At 44.8% G+C, this 20,539-nt stretch overlaps 1 protein-coding gene across 6 annotated transcripts in view; it reads left to right on the top strand.

Moving 5' to 3' along the window:
* The window catches only part of TCF20 (transcription factor 20), a 190,886-nt gene that overhangs the window by 124,916 nt on the left and 45,431 nt on the right, over window positions 1–20,539 (top strand). For all 6 annotated transcript variants that reach the window (XM_004279551.4, XM_033405181.2, XM_033405182.2 and 3 more), the window contains one exon: window positions 11,769–17,477. In XM_004279551.4, coding sequence (XP_004279599.2) covers window positions 11,805–17,477 — 5,673 coding nt within the window. In that variant the 5' untranslated portion in view covers window positions 11,769–11,804. The remainder of the gene's footprint in view (window positions 1–11,768; window positions 17,478–20,539) is intronic.

The following is a 20,539-nucleotide window of genomic DNA, read 5'->3' as shown; positions in this document are numbered from 1 at the left end:
AAGTGGACAGAGAACTAGCATTCTAGACATGGTAACAGCTTGGGCAAAGACCTGAGGTCTGAAGCACCTTTGGGGTATGGAGAGAAGTTCGGTGTCACTGGAGTAGGAGGTGTGAAATGAGGTCATGAAAAGCGGAGCTGGAAATTCTGTTGGTGTCAGAAGCTGAAGAATCTTAAATTCCATGCTGTGAACTCTGTGGTGTTTCCTCAGACCGGTTAAGTGGGAAACCAGAATCTTGTTTATTTGCAAAATGTGTCAAACAAACAGAAAAGCACAGAGTCTAATGGCACCTGTGTACCCATCACCCAGATTTAACAGATGTCACAGTTGGATCCTCCTGAGTACCTCCCTCCCTTCACTTAGAACCATATTCCCAAACACCAGGCCTTTTTCGTATGTATCATTTCTAAAATTTATCCATGTTCATACGTACAGAGCTAGAGAACTAGTTTGGAATTTTTCCATTGTTAATTCATCTAATATAGTAAAAGGAATAAAAGCTTGATCCTACAAAATCACAAGTACCCCCTCAGGCTGGTTTGACATGTCTCCATTCGGCTGAAAGTATATCCTGGCTTTCTGGCACGGTTGAAGTTATTATAGGCTTATACCTTGTACTTTGCCCCTTGGAGGATCAGCCATTTTTCTAAGAAGCCTGGGTTCCATTTAGTGAGGAATGGCATTTATAAACTCAAAACTGAATGTCAGCTTGGTTCCCTAGGATTATTAGCGTTTTCTTCTAAAATTACAATGCCTCTGTGTGTGTGTGTGTGTGTGTGTGTGTGTGTGTAATGTTTAGCTTTCTCATTCACCTGGAGTTTATTTTTATGGTTATCATGAGATGGGATCTAACACAATTATTTTTCTCGCTGAAAAATTCCAGAAATGTAGCATGTTATCCCAATACCCTTTAATTTATTTTAATTATAATTTAGAAAAAGTTATGATACATGGTAGGACAAATATCTTCTGACTTTTCAGTTTCCCAAATTTTCTTGACTAGCTTCACATGTTTTCTTTAATTGAGCTTTAGAATTCATTTATCAAAGCCTCACAGAGACAGTGGAGAGTCCTCTGGTTGAGGGGGTGATGGTGAGGAGACTTGAAGAATGAGGCTTCAGAGCTTGGGAGATGAGTTATGTTGAGCAAAGTAAGTAAATTGATTAAGCAAGTATGTAAGTATATATTGAGGATAATGGAAGCCAGGTGTCTTAACTATCTGAGGAGGGAATTACAAACATGGAAAGATGGAAGGTTGGAAAGATCCTTGAGGGTTTTGGGTTGGAATTGGAGGTGTCAGGATGAACGTGTGGTTCTTAAACGTATATACAACTGTAGATATAGAAGTACTTATAGGTGTGGGTGTTCGTGTACATGCATAATATTTTCTAGCTAGAAACAGTGACATCCCAATAGCAATGAACAATCCTAGCACTCAGATCCTTGTTTCTAAATATTATCCTCCTCTAAAATGAATCAAGTGTCCTTGGAGAGATGGCTAGTTCCAGGGGTGGGGGTGGGGAAAGTAAATGATGAGCCTAAAACATCTTGTGCCAGGAAGTAAGGGAATGCTCAAGGAACGGAACATGTCAAAAGGATACAGGGGCCAGTTTGAAGAGGTCTCCACTCGCCAAATGTGGATAGTTTGAGAATCAAATAGATGAATGAATACATGGGTGAGGAGGGAAAGTTCTGCCTGCTAATGATGGATAGAGAATCACCATTTGGCAACCATCCTAGAGGTGGTTGATTCACATGGGAGTCATCAATGAGTGGATGTTTGACAAAGAACAAGATGTTGGCATAATCTCAGGATTCTCCCATGAGATACTCAACCGGTTACAAAGGTAAAGTGGTAGCTTTACAGTGGAGAAGCCTGGCAGAGATGGGCTTGACCAGGTGAATGAGATTGACATCACCACCAGTGGAGGGATGGCTTGCCATCCATCCCTGATGTGATACACTGAAAAGAGCACAGCATCACGTCTCTGATACTACTGCCAAGATAGCGGGACCTGAGCCTGGACATGCAGGTTGAGGACCATGCTACAGAATGAAAGGGCTATGCTCTGTTAAGGACATGGAAGTCAGGAAAACATTGGGGAACTATTTCAGATTGGTGAGACACTGGTGAGACATGACAACTTGTATTCCTGGATGGGATCCTGGGCCAGAAAGGAAAAAGAAACGTTGTTGGGACAGTTAACAAAATTTGAATGGACTCCGTGGATTGGATTGGTGGTGTAGTATGAATGTTGATTTCCTGGTGTGGAGGGTTTTATGCTGGTTATGCAGTTGAATGTTCCTTTTTTTGGAAATGTACACTGGACTATTTAGGGGTGATGGGGCTTCATGTCTTCAGCTTACTCTCAAAGAGGTCAGGAAGAAGCTAATTTTTATACAGGCTGTATAATATTTATATACAGGCTGTATATAGTCATCCCTCAGTATCTGCAGGGGAGTGGTTCCAGGACCCCCTCAGACACCAAAATCTGTGGATGCTCAAGTCCCTTATATAAAATGGCATAGTATTTGCATATAAACTATGTACATCCTTCCATACATCATCTCTAGATTACTTACAATACCTAATACAATGTAAATGCTACATTACATACACATAGTTATAAACTCAGTGTGAGTACTATATATTATAAATAGTTGCTAGGCAAGCAGCAGATTCAAGCTGTGCTTTTTGTAACTTTCTGGAATTTTTCCCCCCTAATATATTTGATCTGTGGTTGGTTGAATCTACAGATGCAGAGCCCATAGATAACAGAGGGTTGACTGTATAGGTAATGAATATGTATAGGTAGTGGAACAAATGATATGAAATATTAACTAAAAAGTAAAATGATATTATCAGTTGGGGAACCTTGTTGCTTTCCTGTACATGTGAAATTATTTCAAAATAAATTATTTTTTAAGACCCTACTGAGATTTTGACCAGAATGTTATTAGTTTTATAAACTGATCTGTGGAGACTTGACCTCTTTATGATACTGTGTCTTTTCATCTAGATACGTTATGTGTTTCCCTGGTGGGTTGGTTTATTTTGTTTTGTTTTTGAGCTCTTCTTTGGAGTCCTTTGGTAAAGTTTATTTCGACATGTAGCTTTTGCCTACTCCTACTTTGGATTAGTCCTCTGGTATCTTTTAAATTTTGTTGCTGTTATAAAATGAAGCCATTTTTGCCTATAAGTGGCAACACTGATTGCTTTCTGTTATCCTTTTTGCCTGTGAAGGTTTAGAAATTATGTACTCATACAACCTTTAAGTGAGGAAAAAAAATTAATAACATCTCAGAAGCCCTCAGGCTCAACAGTTAGGAAAAAACCCACAGGGAGCCCCAGCTAGCTCCAGAGATACCACCAGCTCTACGCCTTTTCCAAAACTATTGGCCATCCTGCCCACAGTTGAGTTCATCTAGATTGATCTTGTGAATATGAGACAGGCAGCTATCTAATGGGAATGGGATTGAGCCCCTTTGGCCTGTCCAGGAGAAGTTTATGGCGTTTCCATGCAGTTACAGAAACATGTGGTGATAGGATGCTGTGGTCTCTTAGCTATTTGAGATTATGTCTAAAAATAGGGCTGCCCACTCTGGGGTGGAATTCAGCTGTTTTTAGGTCTAATTCTGAAAAATAGCTCAGAGAGCCGGTGTTTTCTGTGTACACACTCACTTGGGCACCACAGTGTATGTGTGGTGTTGGTGCCAGGTTTTCTAGAGCGAGGATTCCTGCCTGACATTGCCCATTTCTCCCCCACCTGCCCCTGGGCTTGTAGGGTCTCCTCTGCCTTCCTTTTTCCCTTCTCAGTCAGGAAAGTGCTTTGCTGTCAGCAGAACAAAGATATTTTTGAGATAGTGTGAGAGGTATATTTTTAAAATAAGGTTAATGAAATTTTAAGTGATTATTTTCTATGCAAGTATTAATGTCTATAGAAATGAAAATGCATCCACAATCCTGCCTCCCTGAATAATAGAAGGGTTTTCACTATTCCGTACTGTTTGGCCCTGGACCAAATGACTTCCAGATAGTTGTAACCATAGCACAGATATGGTTACTTTTCTTCATCTTAGTATGTAAAACAGGCATTTCCTATGGTGCTAGAATCTTCACAGTTGTTTTCAATGAATATGTACTATTTCATTGAGTGAAAATACCATAATGTGTTTAATCATTTTCAAATGCTAAAAAGTTAGATTCTTGCCCATCTTTTCTGCTTATAGGTATCACTGGAGTGAATACGTTGGTACCGTGGTTTTTGCTTGGTTGTTTTAAGATTTCCTTAGGATAGAAATCTAGTAAATATTGATAGAATTACTGGGTCAAAAGATGTTAATATTTTTATTACCAAATAGCTTTTCCAAAGGGTTGTAATAATTTATGCTGCTTTTGGTATTGTTTGTACCAGCTTCACCCCAACCTCACCAGGTGTCATATCATCTCTGCTTTTTTTCTTTTTTTAATTTAATAGCTATGAATTTGTGCTCCCACTTTTTGCCAGCAATGTATTTGATCGTGGTTGAAGGTGGATGTGTTTTATAGCTTGCATGGTTAATACAAAACAGATTTTGACCCTCAGAGCAAACTTCTTACATCTGTAGCACTCCGGTGGGTGTCTTTTCCTCTAGACGACAGACTTGCAAATTCTGAGTTGGTTCCTTAAGCTGCTTTCTGGGCTCCCAAGCCAGGGACAGGCCAGCACCATCAGCACATTATCTTACTCTTAAGGCCTAATTGTACTGAGACACCTGTCAGCCACCAAGAAAGGTCTAGGCTCTGTTCATCTGCAAATATGATATAGAATATGAAATATCAAATCAAAACCTTGAGCAAATCTTTTTGCCTGATCTACTTAGGAAGATTCCATGTTTGCACATACATAGAGCAAACAACATAGAACTACCCAGGTATAGAAAGTCAACTCAACTCTGGAAAATTTCAAGATTTCCTTCTAAAATAACTCCCAATCTGTCAAAGTCTTGCTGCTGTTTCATGGAAGGCTTCTGTCAGAAGTACAGGTTGGGTTCTGGGGTGGGCATTCCATATCCCACCTGTCTGTTTACTATGAATGTTTTGCTTGTTTAACTTCTCTGAGCCTCACTTTACAGAAAGGAGCACTAATACTTGTTAGAGCATGGTGAGGATTAAATACGTTAATATTTATGTAAAGTGCCTGGTACAGTGTGTGGCTTGTGTTAGAGATGCAGGAAATAGGTGATAGCTACAGTTATTGTCTAAGTGTTAGGATTTTTTTTTTTTTTTTTTCTGGCTGTGCTGCTAGGCATGTGGGATCTTTGTTCCCTGACCAGGGATCAAACCTGTGCCCCCTGCAGTGGAAGCGTGGAGTCTTAACCACTGGACCGCCAGGGAAGACCCAAAGTGTTAGGAATATTTAAAACCTGGATTTAAGTGCTCCTTGCTCAATTTGTGGTACAGTGAAAGAAGAGAAAGTGGGTTTTAGAACCAAAAGAATTTGAGTTATAGGATATCAGCTTCAGTTTATCCTAGAAGAGTGACTTTTGGCAAATTACATAATTTATCTGTTTTTTTTTTTCTCACCTGTAAGTTGAAATATATGTAAAACTACCCAGTGCCTGACACACAGAATAAATGGTAGCTATTATCATCAATAGTGCATACCTTTAGATAGTGGTTAAAGGCAAATGCACTTCACTAAGTTTGTTTTTACTAACAGAGAAAAGCTAACAAATGACCTGCTTCAAGGAAGACTTGTGGAAAAGGTCACATTTCAGGAGCTCTTAAGGTTCTGGGAACCATATGACCTGACTCAGTAGGAAGGAATTTGTGGACCTAGGGATGTTTCAGAGATGGCTTCAAGGTGAGGGCAGGACGATGGCCCAGAGCGGATGGAGCAGGTTTGATTGAGAGGGTGGAGATGAGCAGAAATTGGGTTGGGAAGATGCCAGAGGGCTTCAAGGCATGTGGGGAGGCAATGCTGTCAAAACAGCAGGTGAAGAAAAGCTGTTCCAGGTGATTGGTTCTGGGAAAGAGACCTTCTAGAGATGTTATTCTAGTCCAAGAAAGATGAGAATGGCAGTGACAAGGCTGGAGAGGTAAAGGGCAAATCCAAGAGGTGGAAAAGTCACAGGATTAGGTAACACCATAAATACAAAGAGTTCAAGGAAGAGATGAGTTTGAGGTTGTTCTCAAGCATCTTGCCTAGGGATGTCTAAGAGGTGATCGTGGTTCTCCTTGGGGATAGGAAGTTGGGTCAATTGAGGAAAGAACATTTTTGTCCTTGAGAATGAGTTGGTGACTGCCTAAAAATGTATTTTGTCATCTTTATGGAAATTAATCCAGCCACAAGTGACACTGCCTAGAGTCTTTACATGCAAAAGTGACTGTTCTGTCTCCCCACCACCACCAAAAGAGGGCTGGAGGCCTTGTCATTAAAACCATTACCATATGGTTAGTAAGTCCTGCATACCTGACCCACCCCATCCCTGGCGGTCAGAGTCCCAACCAATTTTGAATCCTGGGCATTTCTTTCCTCCTTGCAGCTTGGCTGTGCATTTTGTCTGACATTTATAGGTGTTTTGTTATGGGAGGATTTTTAGACCCTCTGGTATGTTGCATGAAATAGAAGTCTCTCCCTTCCCAAGTGATAATATTCTACTCTGAAATCCTAGGAATGAGAGAAGAACGATATTAGTCAGGGTCCTGGTGGGAAACAGATGGCACACTCAAACTGGGTAATTTAAGGAGCATTTAATTGTTTCATTCAGGCAAAAGGAAGCTTTCTATTCCAGGTATGAAGAGTTTTGATAGAGGAATTAAGGATTTACCCAACCATTGGAAGAACTGGGATTGGGAAGGTCAGGGAAGCTGCTACCGATCATCTCACACTGAAACACCACAGTGAGTGGTTCTTGTGAGCTCATGGGGAAGCCGCTTAGGAATCCACGTCTGCTGCAGCCACCTCCGGGAGTATTACCGTCTCCTTTTCTTCTGCCTTTCAAATCTTTCTTGTGCTCCTCTTTGTAAACTCTAACCCAGATTATGCTGGAAAAAGGGTTCTGAAAAGGTAGCTCCCAGGTTCTGGTCTGCAGAGGAGAACTTAGAAAGAGGGTGGTCACAATGCTGCTGAGTTGTCCACAGTGCAGAACTGGGACTATTTACAAAGGGCGAGCAGGGACTGGGGACACCAGTGGAGAAAGTGGAGTCTCCTGGGCTAGCAGTAGCAGGAGGTGTTAGTATCCCTGGGCCTGGAAGGCAAGAGGAGGAAGCCATTCCTCGAGCCTGGAGACGGTGGCTGCTGAGGTTGCCCACCCGGGGCTTGGCCATTGGTGGGTCATCTCAGCCAGTCTCAGCCACTGCAGGGTGGGAGCCAGGAGGGTAAATTCCTCCTCCTCACCCTCCTCCTGCCTCTTCCAGGCAACTGGACCAGAAGCCAGAGGGGCAGTGGAGCCTCTTGACGGTCCCTATGGTGCCCCCTCCCAGAGACAGTAGGATGGAGGTGGGTGAGGAGTAAGGTTGGAGGGAAAGCAGAATAATCCACCAGACAAGGGCCATAACTACAAGTATTTGTGTTGTTAACATCTTGAAGATTAAAGCATTTTTTCAAGGTAAGGGAGGACAATAAGCAGAAAATCAAAGGTTAAACCTGAATAAAAGAGGAGGCAGGTACTGGAAAAGATCTCTCAAGGAAACTGTCTTGAAGACAGTTTGGAAAACTTCGTGGAGAAGAGAATGGTTTGGGGAGTGGGATGATATCGGACACGAGGAGGAAGAAGGACAAAGAAGGCTAATGTTGGTTTTCTACAAGATGGCAAGGTCGTTGGCCCTGGGGTAGGGTGGAGAGTGCGGCTGCAGGGGGAAGCAGTGCTTGTAGTGAGGTCAGTGTGGACTCTGGATCATGAACCATGGAACACATAAGGCACTACGTTCTGGACTTCACCAGTGCGCCTCCATAGCCCTCCCGAAACCATTCAGAAGTTTAGGAAAATGGGAGAGAACCAGGAAGGGGAGAGTTGGGGAGGGAGGCGAGTTGGTAAACCTTTTTCATATTAGGTATAGAAATTCCTTATGGGTGACTTTGCTTCCTTTTAGAGTGTCATATTTTCTTTACTGCATCTGTACTCATTCAAACGAGGAAATTCAGGCATTTGCCACTATTAATCATGAAACTATAAAACTGATTACACTGATGCTCTGCTTTTCTTAAATGATGGGACAGTATTGGAATTATCTATTAGTAGCTTATTTTATACACTGCTGCTAAAATTAGTACTTTGGGTTTACATTTTCAATTGCTGGTATACTTGGTTTTCCTAATTGCTTTACTTGGAAATACTAAAAAATGAACTTGCACCCACTTTCTGGTGATCAGATACTTCATGTGTACCGAGAGTGTTTAACTTGACTAATACCCTGCAGGAGATACCTGGCTGTGGTTTTTTTTTTTCTCTAGTCTTTTTTCATCTAGTCCATAAACCAGAACAATAACAATAGGGAAGAGGATGACATCATACAGGACAGGAAACCTCTGAGAAGGGCTGAGAGCACACCTCCGAAGGAACTGTACCTAAATCTGTCTCCCACTCTGGAGATGGGATTCTCTGAGGAGCCAGGCAGCCGGAGGCGGAGGCGGGAAGTGCTGATGTTACAGTGTTCTTTACTTCTTAGCAGCTCTTGCTGAGGAAAAATTTGGAGCAAGTGGCAACATTGTTTATATACTCATTTTTCAGAAGACTGATTTTATTTACAGAAGGATTAATTAAACAACATGTAAGATGTTTATTTATGGAGAGATGATCTCTCAAGGAAGGTTTTCATTAAACTGCCAGATTTAGTAGCTGCCTTTTATCATGTAGAGAAAGCCATTGGCATTAAGAGCTAGGGTAGGACACCACAAACAGGAAAAATACCTGTGTGGACAGAATTGGTCCTGACAGTCTTAGTTCCTAAGGTGCTTACGAACTTACCCTAAGTGGCTTAGTGGGGAGGTCCTTGTGAGAGGGGAATAGAGAAGCACATAACTTCAAAGTATTGTTGGTGGGGTCATCCACTTTCAAGGCTGACCTCTGACAGGATAAGTGGCAGTTGTCACTGACTCATATTAGATCCTCTGGGTACTGTAGTGTTAAGAACGTGGCCTGAAGGTGCAGACTGCCAGGCCAGCCTTGTGAACTCTGTGCTTCAGTTTCCTCATCTGGAAGATGAGGATGCTGATTTTGTGAGGATTCAGTGAGTCAGTGCTTGTAAAGTGCTGGTACAGTATCAAGCACTACAGTAAGCACTCCAGTAGGAGTTATCTGTTGCCCAGCAGATGCAGTGGAACACAGAAAATAGCTGTCTGTTGCAAAGGCATTTTGAAGAGGATGAGAAGAGGTTTCCTTTAGATTCTGAGATTATTTGTACTTGAATGTTTAAAGGTGACTTTGGGTCATGTGATTATATAATCAAACTTAATATCCAAGTAGTAGACTCTTGTCTAGCTATTTAGACTTAAGATACTTCAGGAAGAAGTAGGTCAAGCTTTCAGAGTTTAGAGTTGCTGACCATCTTCAGCTGTGGTCCATGTTTAATTTCTGCAGTCTCCTCACAGCTCTCATATGGACTTAAGTGGGGGTTTTTCCCTCTGGAACTGGATAATTTTACAGGTAGGATCTCAGGCATCATCTAGCTCTGCTTTCAGATCAGTCATATTCTATTTTCTCTTCCTGCTCTTCTCTCATCTCACTGCCACACCACCACCTCTGAGTATGGAAGTTCTCGCCTGGTTCTCTGAGGCTTACTTCTTGTGCATTTACTGGTTTATAGAATGCCTGCTGTGTGCTCCTTACTGTTTTAATGACAGGAGGATTACAGCAAGGCACCAAGTCTCTGCCCTTGGAAGTTTACATTCTAGTGGGGGCTGGGGACAGACAGTATAGAAGTAGCGCATATGTACCTGTTGGGAATAAATACAAGGAAACAAGGCAGGGGAATCAGGAAGGCCCAGGTGAGGGTGTGGAGTTAGCTGTTTTTTAATAGGATGGCCAGGGGAAAGCCAAACTGGTTCCTGGAAGGAAGTAAAGGGGCAAGCCGTGTGCCTCTGGAGGAGGAGCATCGCCAGCAAGAGCAAAGTTCCTGTGTAGAAATGCTGGTGGCCCGGCCCAGAGGCAAGGAGACAGCAGAACTAGGGCAGAGAATGGCAGAGGAGGACGTCAGAGAAGTTAGGAGGTGGGGGGTGGGCCTCCCAGACCAGCTTCACTTGGGATGAAATGGGGAGCCACTGCAGGGCTTGGAGATACGGAATCCAGCTTACCAACTCACCTTTTAAAAGAATCACTGACTTTCCTGCCCGCAACTTCTTTTTCAGCTCCCCTGAGAGGGAATTAAGAAAGTAGATTCATAAGCCATTGTAGGAAAACTTTGTCTTAACTTACCCTAGCCCATGTGTGTTTTGTAATTTCTTTTTTGAATAATTGATTCTAAAGTCATTTGGAGCAGTTTGACCTTGTCTTATTCATCTCTGACTCTGAGGAGACAGGCCCAGGCAAAAGGTGTAAAATAGAGAGCTAGTGGAAACCTGCGGTACAGCACAGGGGGCTCAGCCCGGTGCTCTGTGACGACCTAGATGGGTGGGATGGGGGGGTTGGGGTGGGAGGGAAGACCTAGAGGTAGGGGATATATGTATACATATAGCTGATTCACTTCACTGTACAGCAGAAAATAACACAACATTGTAAAGCAATTATACTCCAATTAAAAAAAACAGCTCTTGATTAATTGTTTAAGAGGAGTATTATATTACGTGAGAATTACATTAGCAAATGTAATGCAAAGTGTTGACCCAATCAGATGACTTTGGGAAGAGTCTAGGTCCTAGGCTTGGTGAATTCTAATTTTCCTCTATATCTTTTGCTGTTCTCCTGTGTGACTGAATTCTCTCTTTCATAGGAATGGCCAATAATAACTTTGTGAATACTAGATTGGCAAGTCAAAAACTACATGGGGGTCAGAGATGCTAAAACTTCTTGCAAACCTCCGGAAAGAATCTGGACAAATAATCACTGCTACTTTGGCTTATGATGCCTAGCCCTTTGAACCTGGGAGTTGAGGATGGGGGCGGGTGGTGGGGCTTGGACATACTTATGTGTCAAGAAGAGGTTAACCCCTAAGATTGTATAGCTGACTGAAGCAATAAGGAATCCATGCAGTGTTAAGAGTTGAGTGTCCCGGGGTCACCCACCATCACAGGTTGTTGGTAATTATAGTAAACCTGCAGTCACATGCATTAGGATATAAGGAGCTGACTTCTGTTCTCAGGCCAGTTCTATTTCTCAGAGTCGGGGAGGGGAGTAACTGCCTCATCATTAAGTGAGACTCTCAGTTCAATAATCAGTCTAATAATACATGAAACAAACTATATGAAAGTGTTTTTTTCTCACCCCTCCCCCACCATAACTGGAAGACTTTTTAAAAATTGTTGGATTTTTTATTGATGATAATAATATAGCCCCATATTTTGGGGGCTCATTTATCTAATAGTGAGGTTTTTACTGTATTGAATTTGTATTTACCCAGAATGTTTCTTTTCATACTATCGTAGACTTCTGCCTCACTCTTATGGATGTTTCTTTGCTTATTTGCAGCTTCAGAAATGGATAGGATAAGAAATAAAGGAGATGAAATTCAAACCAGTTAATTTCATCTGGGCATCTGAATTTTCACGTCCCCTCCATCTCTAAACTTGATTTTATTGTACTGAGGAGATGCATGTCTAATACTCGTTTTTTTTTTCTTCCATTTCCAGGAGGGCTGTTGGCCTGCTGCAGTGCTGCTGAACAGTATGCAGTCCTTCCGGGAGCAAAGCAGTTACCACGGAAACCAGCAGAGCTACCCACAGGAGGTACACGGCTCATCCCGGATAGAAGAGTTCAGCCCTCGCCAGGCCCAGATGTTCCAGAATTTTGGGGGTGCAGGTGGCAGTAGTGGTGGCAGTGGCAGCAGCAGTGGTGGTGGACGACGAGGAACAGCGGCTGCTGCTGCAGCAGCGGCAATGGCTAGCGAAACCTCCGGCCATCAGGGCTACCAGGGTTTCAGGAAAGAGGCTGGAGACTTTTACTACATGGCAGGCAGCAAAGACCCCGTGGCAGCCGGAACCCCGCAGCCTGCTCAGCGAAGGCCTTCTGGGCCTGTGCAGAGCTATGGACCCCCCCAGGGGAGCAGCTTTGGCAATCAGTATGGGAGTGAGGGTCATGTGGGCCAGTTTCAAGCACAGCACTCTGCCCTTGGTGGCGTGTCTCATTATCAGCAGGATTACACGGGACCTTTCTCTCCAGGGAGCGCTCAGTACCAGCAGCAGCCTTCCAGCCAACAGCAGCAGCAAGTGCAGCAGTTGAGACAGCAGCTTTACCAGTCCCATCAGCCTCTGCCGCAGGCCACTGGCCAGCCAGCGTCCGGCTCATCCCACATGCAGCCGATGCAGCGGCCCTCAACTCTGCCAGCCTCTGCCACTGGTTACCAGTTAAGAGTGGGTCAGTTTGGCCAACACTACCAGTCTTCTGCCACGACCTCCTCCTCCTTCCCTTCACCACAACGCTTCAGCCAGTCTGGACAGAGCTATGATGGCAGTTACAGTGTGAATGCTGGATCCCAGTACGAAGGACATAATGTGGGTTCTAATGCACAGGCTTACGGAACACAATCGAATTACAGCTATCAGCCTCAATCTATGAAGAATTTTGAACAGACGAAGATTCCACAAGGGACCCAGCAGGGGCAGCAGCAGCAGCAGCAACAGCAGCAGCAGCAGCAGCAGCAGCAGCAGCAGCAGCATCCGCAGCATGTGATGCAGTATACCAACACTGCCACCAAGCTGCCGCTGCAAAGCCAGGTGGGGCAGTACAGCCAGCCCGAGGTTCCTGTGAGGTCCCCCATGCAGTTTCACCAGAACTTCAGCCCCATTTCTAACCCTTCCCCGGCTGCCTCTGTGGTTCAGTCTCCAAGCTGTAGCTCTACCCCATCTCCTCTTATGCAGAGTGGGGAGAATCTCCAGTGTGGGCAAGGCAATGTGCCGATGGGTTCCAGAAACAGAATTCTACAGTTAATGCCTCAACTCAGCCCAACCCCATCAATGATGCCCAGTCCTAATTCTCATGCTGCAGGCTTCAAAGGGTTTGGACTAGAAGGGGTGCCAGAAAAGCGGCTGACAGATCCTGGGTTGAGTAGTTTGAGTGCCCTGAGTACGCAAGTGGCCAATCTTCCTAATACTGTTCAACACATGCTACTTTCGGATGCACTGACACCTCAGAAGAAGACCTCCAAGAGGCCTTCTTCATCTTCTAAGAAAGCAGACAGCTGCACAAACTCCGAAGGCTCCTCACAGGCTGAAGAACAACTGAAGTCCCCTATGGCAGAGTCGCTGGATGGAGGCTGCTCCAGCAGTTCCGAGGATCAAGGTGAGAGGGTGAGGCAGCTAAGTGGCCAGAGCACCAGTTCTGACACCACCTACAAGGGTGGAGCCTCAGAGAAAGCAGGCTCCTCACCAGCACAAGTCACTCAGAATGAAGCCCCCAGACTCAGTGCCAGTCCTGTAGCCAGAGAAGAGACCGCCTCACCAGGTGCTAAGGACATGCCATTGTCATCCGAGGGCAACCCAAAAGTCAGTGAGAAGACAGTTGGGGTGATTGTCTCCCGGGAAGCTATGACAAGTCGGGTAGAAAAACCTGGTGGGCAAGAAAAAGGCTCCCAAGAGGATGGTCCTGCAGCCACTCAGAGGCCACCCAGCACTGGCGGGGGAAAGGAAACCAGTCATGCGTCACTTCCACAGCCAGAGCCTCCGGGAGGAGGAAATAAAGGAAACAAAAATGGAGATAATAACTCCAACCACAATGGAGAAGGAAACGGCCAGAGCGGGCACTCCACAGGGGGCTCTGGTTTTATAGGCAGAACTGAGCCTAGCAAATCTCCTGGAAGCTTGCGCTATAGTTATAAGGATAGCTTTGGGCCAGCCGTGCCAAGAAATGTCAGTGGCTTTCCTCAATTTCCTACAGGACAAGATAAGGGGGACTTCACTGGCCATGGGGAGCGAAAGGGTAGGAATGAAAAGTTCCCTAGCCTCCTGCAGGAAGTGCTTCAGGGTTACCACCACCACCCTGACAGGAGATATTCTAGGAGTACTCAGGAGCACCAGGGCATGGCTGGTGGCCTAGAAGGAGCCACAAGGCCTAATGTGTTAGTTAGTCAAACGAATGAATTAGCTAGCAGGGGCCTTTTGAACAAAAGCATTGGTTCCCTATTAGAAAATCCCCACTGGGGCCCCTGGGAAAGGAAATCAAGTGGCTCGGCTCCTGAAATGAAACAGATCAATTTGGCTGACTATCCAGTTCCCAGAAAGTTTGAAATAGAGCCTCAGTCATCAGCCCATGAGCCCGGGGGTTCCCTTTCTGAAAGAAGATCAGTGATCTGTGATATTTCTCCACTAAGACAGATTGTCAGAGACCCGGGGGCTCACTCACTGGGACACATGGGTGCCGACACCAGACTTGGGAGGAATGAACGTCTCAATCCAAGTTTAAGTCAGTCGGTCATTCTTCCAGGTGGGTTGGTGTCCATGGAAACAAAGCTGAAATCGCAGAGTGGGCAGATAAAAGAGGAAGACTTTGAACAATCCAAGCCCCAAGCTAGTTTCAACAACAAGAAATCTGGAGACCACTGCCACCCTGCTAGCATCAAGCATGAGTCTTACCGAGGCAACGCCAGCCCTGGAGCAGCTACCCATGATTCCATCTCAGACTATGGCCCACAGGACGGCAGACCCACGCCAATGCGGCGAGTCCCTGGCCGAGTTGGTGGTCGGGAGGGCATGAGGGGTCGTTCTCCTTCTCAGTATCATGACTTTTCAGAAAAATTGAAGATGTCCCCTGGGAGGAGCAGAGGCCCAGGGGGAGACCCTCATCACATAAACCCACATATGACCTTTTCAGAGAGGGCCAACAGGAGTTCTTTGCACACTCCCTTTTCTCCCAACTCAGAAAGCCTGGCCTCTGCTTATCACACAAACACTCGCGCTCATGCTTATGGGGACCCCAATGCAGGTTTGAATTCTCAGCTCCATTACAAGAGACAGATGTACCAACAGCAACAAGAGGAATATAAGGACTGGAGCAGCAGTTCTGCTCAGGGAGTGATCGCTGCGGCTCAGCACAGGCAGGAAGGACCCCGCAAGAGTCCAAGGCAGCAGCAGTTTCTTGACCGAGTACGGAGCCCCCTGAAGAATGACAAAGATGGCATGATGTATGGCCCACCGATGGGGACTTACCATGACCCCAGCGGTCAGGATGGTGGGCGCTGCCTCATGTCTAGTGATGGTCTTTCTAACAAAGGCATCGAATTGAAGCACGGCTCCCAGAAGTTACAACAAGAATCTTGTTGGGATCTTTCTCGGCAAACTTCTCCAGCCAAAAGCGGCGGTCCTCCAGGAATGTCCAGTCAGAAAAGGTATGGACCACCCCATGAGACCGACGGACATGGGCTAGCTGAGTCTACACAGTCATCCAAACCTAGTAATGTTATGCTAAGGCTTCCAGGTCAAGAGGATCATTCGTCTCAAAACCCCTTAATCATGAGGAGGCGTGTCCGTTCTTTTATCTCTCCCATTCCCAGTAAGAGACAGTCACAAGATGTGAAGAACAGTAACGCTGAAGATAAAGGGCGCCTCCTTCACCCATCAAAAGAAGGTGCTGATAAAGCCTTCAATTCCTATGCCCATCTTTCTCACAGCCAGGAGATCAAGTCCATCCCTAAGAGAGAATCCTCCAAGGACCTTCCAAGTCCAGATGGTAGAAACTGCCCTGCTGTTACCCTCACAAGTCCTGCCAAGACCAAAATACTGCCCCCACGGAAAGGACGGGGGTTGAAATTGGAAGCTATCGTTCAGAAGATCACATCCCCAAACATTAGGAGGAGTGCATCCTCGAACAGTGCGGAGGCTGGGGGAGACACGGTTACTCTGGATGACATCCTGTCTTTGAAGAGCGGCCCTCCCGAAGGCGGGAGTGGTGCTGTTCAGGATGCCGAGATGGAGAAGAGAAAAGGTGAGGTGGTGTCTGACCTAGTCTGTCCAACAAACCAGGAGTTGAGCGTAGAAAAGCCTCTTGCACGATCTTCGGAGGAGTGGCGTGGCAGTGGGGATGACAAAGTGAAGACCGAGACACACCCAGACACGGCCACTGCTGGAAAGGAACCCCCTGGTGCCATGACATCCGCAACCTCACAGAAGCCTGGGAGTAACCAAGGGAGACCAGATGGTTCCCTGGGTGGGACAGCACCTTTAATCTTTCCTGACTCAAAGAATGTACCTCCAGCGGGCTCATTGGCTCCTGAGGCAAACCCCAAGGCTGAAGAGAAAGAGAACGATACAGTGACCATTTCCCCCAAACAGGAGGGTTTCCCCCCAAAGGGTTATTTCCCATCAGGAAAGAAGAAGGGGAGACCCATTGGTAGTGTGAATAAGCAAAAGAAACAACAGCAGCCACCACCTCCACCCCCTCAGCCCCCCCAGATACCAGAAGGTTCTGCAGATGGAGAGCCAAAGCCAAAAAAGCAGAGGCAAAGGAGGGAGAGAAGGAAGCCTGGGGCGCAGCCAAGGAAGCGGAAAACCAAACAAGCAGTTCCCATCGTAGAGCCCCAAGAACCTGAGATCAAGCTGAAGTATGCCACTCAGCCACTGGATAAAACTGATGCCAAGAACAAGTCTTTTTTCCCTTATATCCATGTAGTAAACAAGTGTGAACTTGGAGCCGTTTGTACAATCATCAATGCTGAGGAAGAAGAACAGACCAAATTGGTGAGGGGTCGGAAGGGTCAGAGGTCCCTGACCCCTCCACCCAGCAGCACTGAAAGCAAGGTGCTCCCAGCTTCATCCTTTATGCTGCAGGGACCTGTCGTGACAGAGTCTTCTGTTATGGGGCACCTGGTGTGCTGTCTGTGTGGCAAGTGGGCCAGTTACCGCAACATGGGCGACCTCTTTGGACCCTTTTATCCCCAAGATTATGCAGCCACTCTCCCCAAGAATCCGCCTCCTAAGAGGGCCACGGAAATGCAGAGCAAAGTTAAGGTACGGCACAAAAGCGCTTCAAATGGCTCCAAGACGGACACTGAGGAGGAGGAAGAGCAGCAGCAGCAGAAGGAGCAGAGGAGCCTGGCCGCCCACCCCAGGTTTAAGCGGCGACACCGCTCGGAAGACTGTGGCGGAGGCCCCCGGTCCCTGTCCAGGGGGCTCCCTTGTAAAAAAGCAACCACCGAGGGCAGCAGCGAAAAGACTGTTTTGGACTCAAAGCCCTCCGTGCCCACCACTTCAGAAGGTGGCCCCGAGTTGGAGTTACAAATCCCTGAACTACCTCTTGACAGCAATGAATTTTGGGTCCATGAGGGTTGTATTCTCTGGGCCAATGGAATCTACCTGGTCTGCGGCAGGCTCTATGGCCTGCAGGAAGCGCTGGAAATAGCCAGAGAGATGGTGAGTACGAGAAATCCCTTACCAGTTGCTCTTTTTGTTACTTCTTTTTGATTCCTTTTCTTCCACCTTCACTTGTTTCAGCCGTATTTTTTATTCTTTCACATCACATGATGATTCCTCCAAATTAAAGCCCCTAAGCTCATGTACAACACAGGGAATATAGCCAGTGCTTTATAATAACCATAAATGGAGTATAACATTTAAAAATTGTGAATCACTATGTTGTACACCCGTAACTTACATAATATGGTACATCAACTATACTTCAATTAAAAAATAATAATAAAGCTCCTAGACCCAAATAACAGACAGAAAATTAAGTAATTTGGACATTTGTTTCACTTTTTACTTTTATCAGCAGTATGTGTTCACAGGTTACAGGGCCATGCTAGTGTCCTCCAGCTCATTAAAACAAACATCCCTGTTTCACCCGTTCTCAAACCTGATTCCTCTGCCAGTTTCCTGTGTTTCTAAACGATAAGTTTTTACTGCTACTTGTGTTATCTATGGATCTTTTTTCCCATTTTTCAACATCTGACTCTGTAATACTTACGAAATATATACTGTGGATATAACTTCTTTCTTTTAAAACTTTTCACTTCTCTAGAATTATTAATTCATGTTTTTATTTGCTTTTTATTTTCTTGGACCACATCTTTCCAATCCAAACGGCTCCTTCCAAGGGGGTTTTTGTTCTTCAGGTCTTTTTTTTTTTTTTTTTTTTAATTGGGGTATGGTTGTTTTACAATGTTGTGTTAGTTTCTACTGTACAGCGAAGTGAAGTAGAGTTCCCTGTGCTATACAGCAGGTTCTCATTAGTTATCTACTTTATACATATTAGTGTATATGTGTCAGGTCTCTCATAACTTTTCCTGGGGCGTTCATCATCACAGTCATCATCATTTACTTCTTCCCTCTGTGGAATGCTGTTACCTTACCCATGTCTTTACCTTACTTAGTCTGGGTCCTCATTTAATGGAGTGCATCATCCTTTAGTATTTTCCCGAGAAAAAGGATGCTTGGGAGGTAAATACATTGAGATCTTATGTATCTGGACGTCTTTATCCCATCCTCACGTTTGATGGAGGGTTGGTTGGGTATAGAATCTAGTTGCCTCTCACGATCTTGGAGTCATGCTTCCTGACCTGTCCTCTGCCTCCTAGTGTTGCAGTCGACAGTACTGGAACCACTCTGATTTTCAGGCCCTAATATGTGTGTTGAGTCTTTCTCCTCTGGAAGTTTAAGGATCTTCTCATTTCCCTAGAGTTCTGAAATCTCAAATGATAGGCCTTGAGGTTGGCCTTTTCTTGCCATCTGTAACTCATGGCTGTTAGATCAGGAAGTTTATGTGTTACTTCTTTGATAATTTCCTTCCCTCTGTTTTCTCTATTCTCTCCTTCTGGAATTCCCATTAATTAGGAATTGTACCTCCTGGATTGATCTTCTGGCTTTGTCTTTTCTTTCCTATTCTGTGTTCTTTCTCTCTTTTTGTTCTGATTTCTCCATGCTTTCTACAACTTTATCATCTAATCAACCTTTTATTTATTTATTTTCATTTCTGATATTTTCAACAACTTTCTCTTCTCTGAATATCCCTCTGTGGGGACAGTTACATGGTTAAACTGGGTTGAGTAAGGGACCTAACTCCTCATACAGGCTTTGAGCTAATCTTCTGGTTTCCAGCCTCACCTTGTACCCCCCACTTTCTGAGACACCTGTGCTTCCCAGGCTCTGTGCCACAAGGTGGCTGGCTTTCTAGCGGCTCCTCCCCTGCACTCTCCCCTCTTCTTCCCTTCAGTCTGCTGAAGCACTTGCTCTGTTTTATTTCCGGTTTCCAGAATTTGGACATCTCCTGTGTGTTGTTTGTTTCCCCTCCCATTCTTCAGGTCCTCATGAATTTATAAGTTTATCCCTTTATTTTGTGGAAAGGAAACAGGTGTGTAAATGTATGTTCAGTCTGTGATGTTTAATCAGATGAGAGTTTTTTGTATTGATTTGTATTTGAAACTTTCCATGCTTGACAGATGTACAGGTGACTTTCAGTCATACTTAATAAGGGTTTTATCAGCCAGGATCATAGTATTCTTGGACACTTCATACTGTCCTCTCTTTCCCCACTACATCTTCCCCACAAAGCACTGTATTTTATCATTGCATTATCCCCAGAATTTATAACAGTGTCTGATGTAAAGGAACTGCTTGTAAACTATAGTCAAAAAATGTAATTAATGTGAAATTTACATATATTTTAAATTAGAACATTCTAATTCAGCCACACAAGGAGTTTGCTTTTCCCTCCAAGACATTGTCCCCACCCCCCCACTTCCCCACAGGATCTTTTTTCTCCCTCCTTCCCCCTCTGCACCATCATTGTCACTCCTAAAGCCCCAAGTTTGAAATAGATTTGCTTTTTAGACACAGTGGCTTTTTTTTTTTTAACCACACTGCTTGGCTTGCAGGATCTCAGTTCCCCGACCAGGGATTGAACCCAGGCCACGGCATTGAAAGCCCAGAATCCTAACCACTAGGCCACCAGGGAAGTCCCCCAGAGTGGCGTCTTAAAATGCAGAAGTCCTAAAGGGACATAACATTTAAGACTCTAAAGTAAGCACAAAATTCTTTAGTCAGTTCTGAGAGCTCAGTAATCCATTAATCATCATTTTGCCCCAGTTGATGGCCTGCTTGCCAACTTTACTCTGATGGTTACAGTATTTGGTGGGTTGGTTTGTTTTATTTGTTACTTTTTGGTGTGTGTCCCTATCTGCCCATGTTTTCTTTATTTCAACATAGAACATTATTAACATCTCTCAGAGTAATTTTTATGTGTAAACTTTTGAACATTCTCTAGTAATAACTGGTAACCAGTAATCAGCAGGCTAAATCCTTCTCAGCAAACCACTAGATCCCATGTCTCAATTCAAGTCTAGTTTATAGAAAGTAGAAAGCACCCTATAATGATGCGACCACCCTAAATCACAGCTCCCTCCATCCTCAAAAGGGCCAAACAGCAGGCCTGCCTTTTAAAACTCCTAGTCAGGAATCATGTCTTCAGAAAGTGACAG

Source organism: Orcinus orca, chromosome 11, assembly GCF_937001465.1.
Source record: "Orcinus orca chromosome 11, mOrcOrc1.1, whole genome shotgun sequence".
Lineage (NCBI taxonomy): Eukaryota > Metazoa > Chordata > Mammalia > Artiodactyla > Delphinidae > Orcinus > Orcinus orca.
This window is presented reverse-complemented; position numbering and strand designations above follow the sequence as displayed.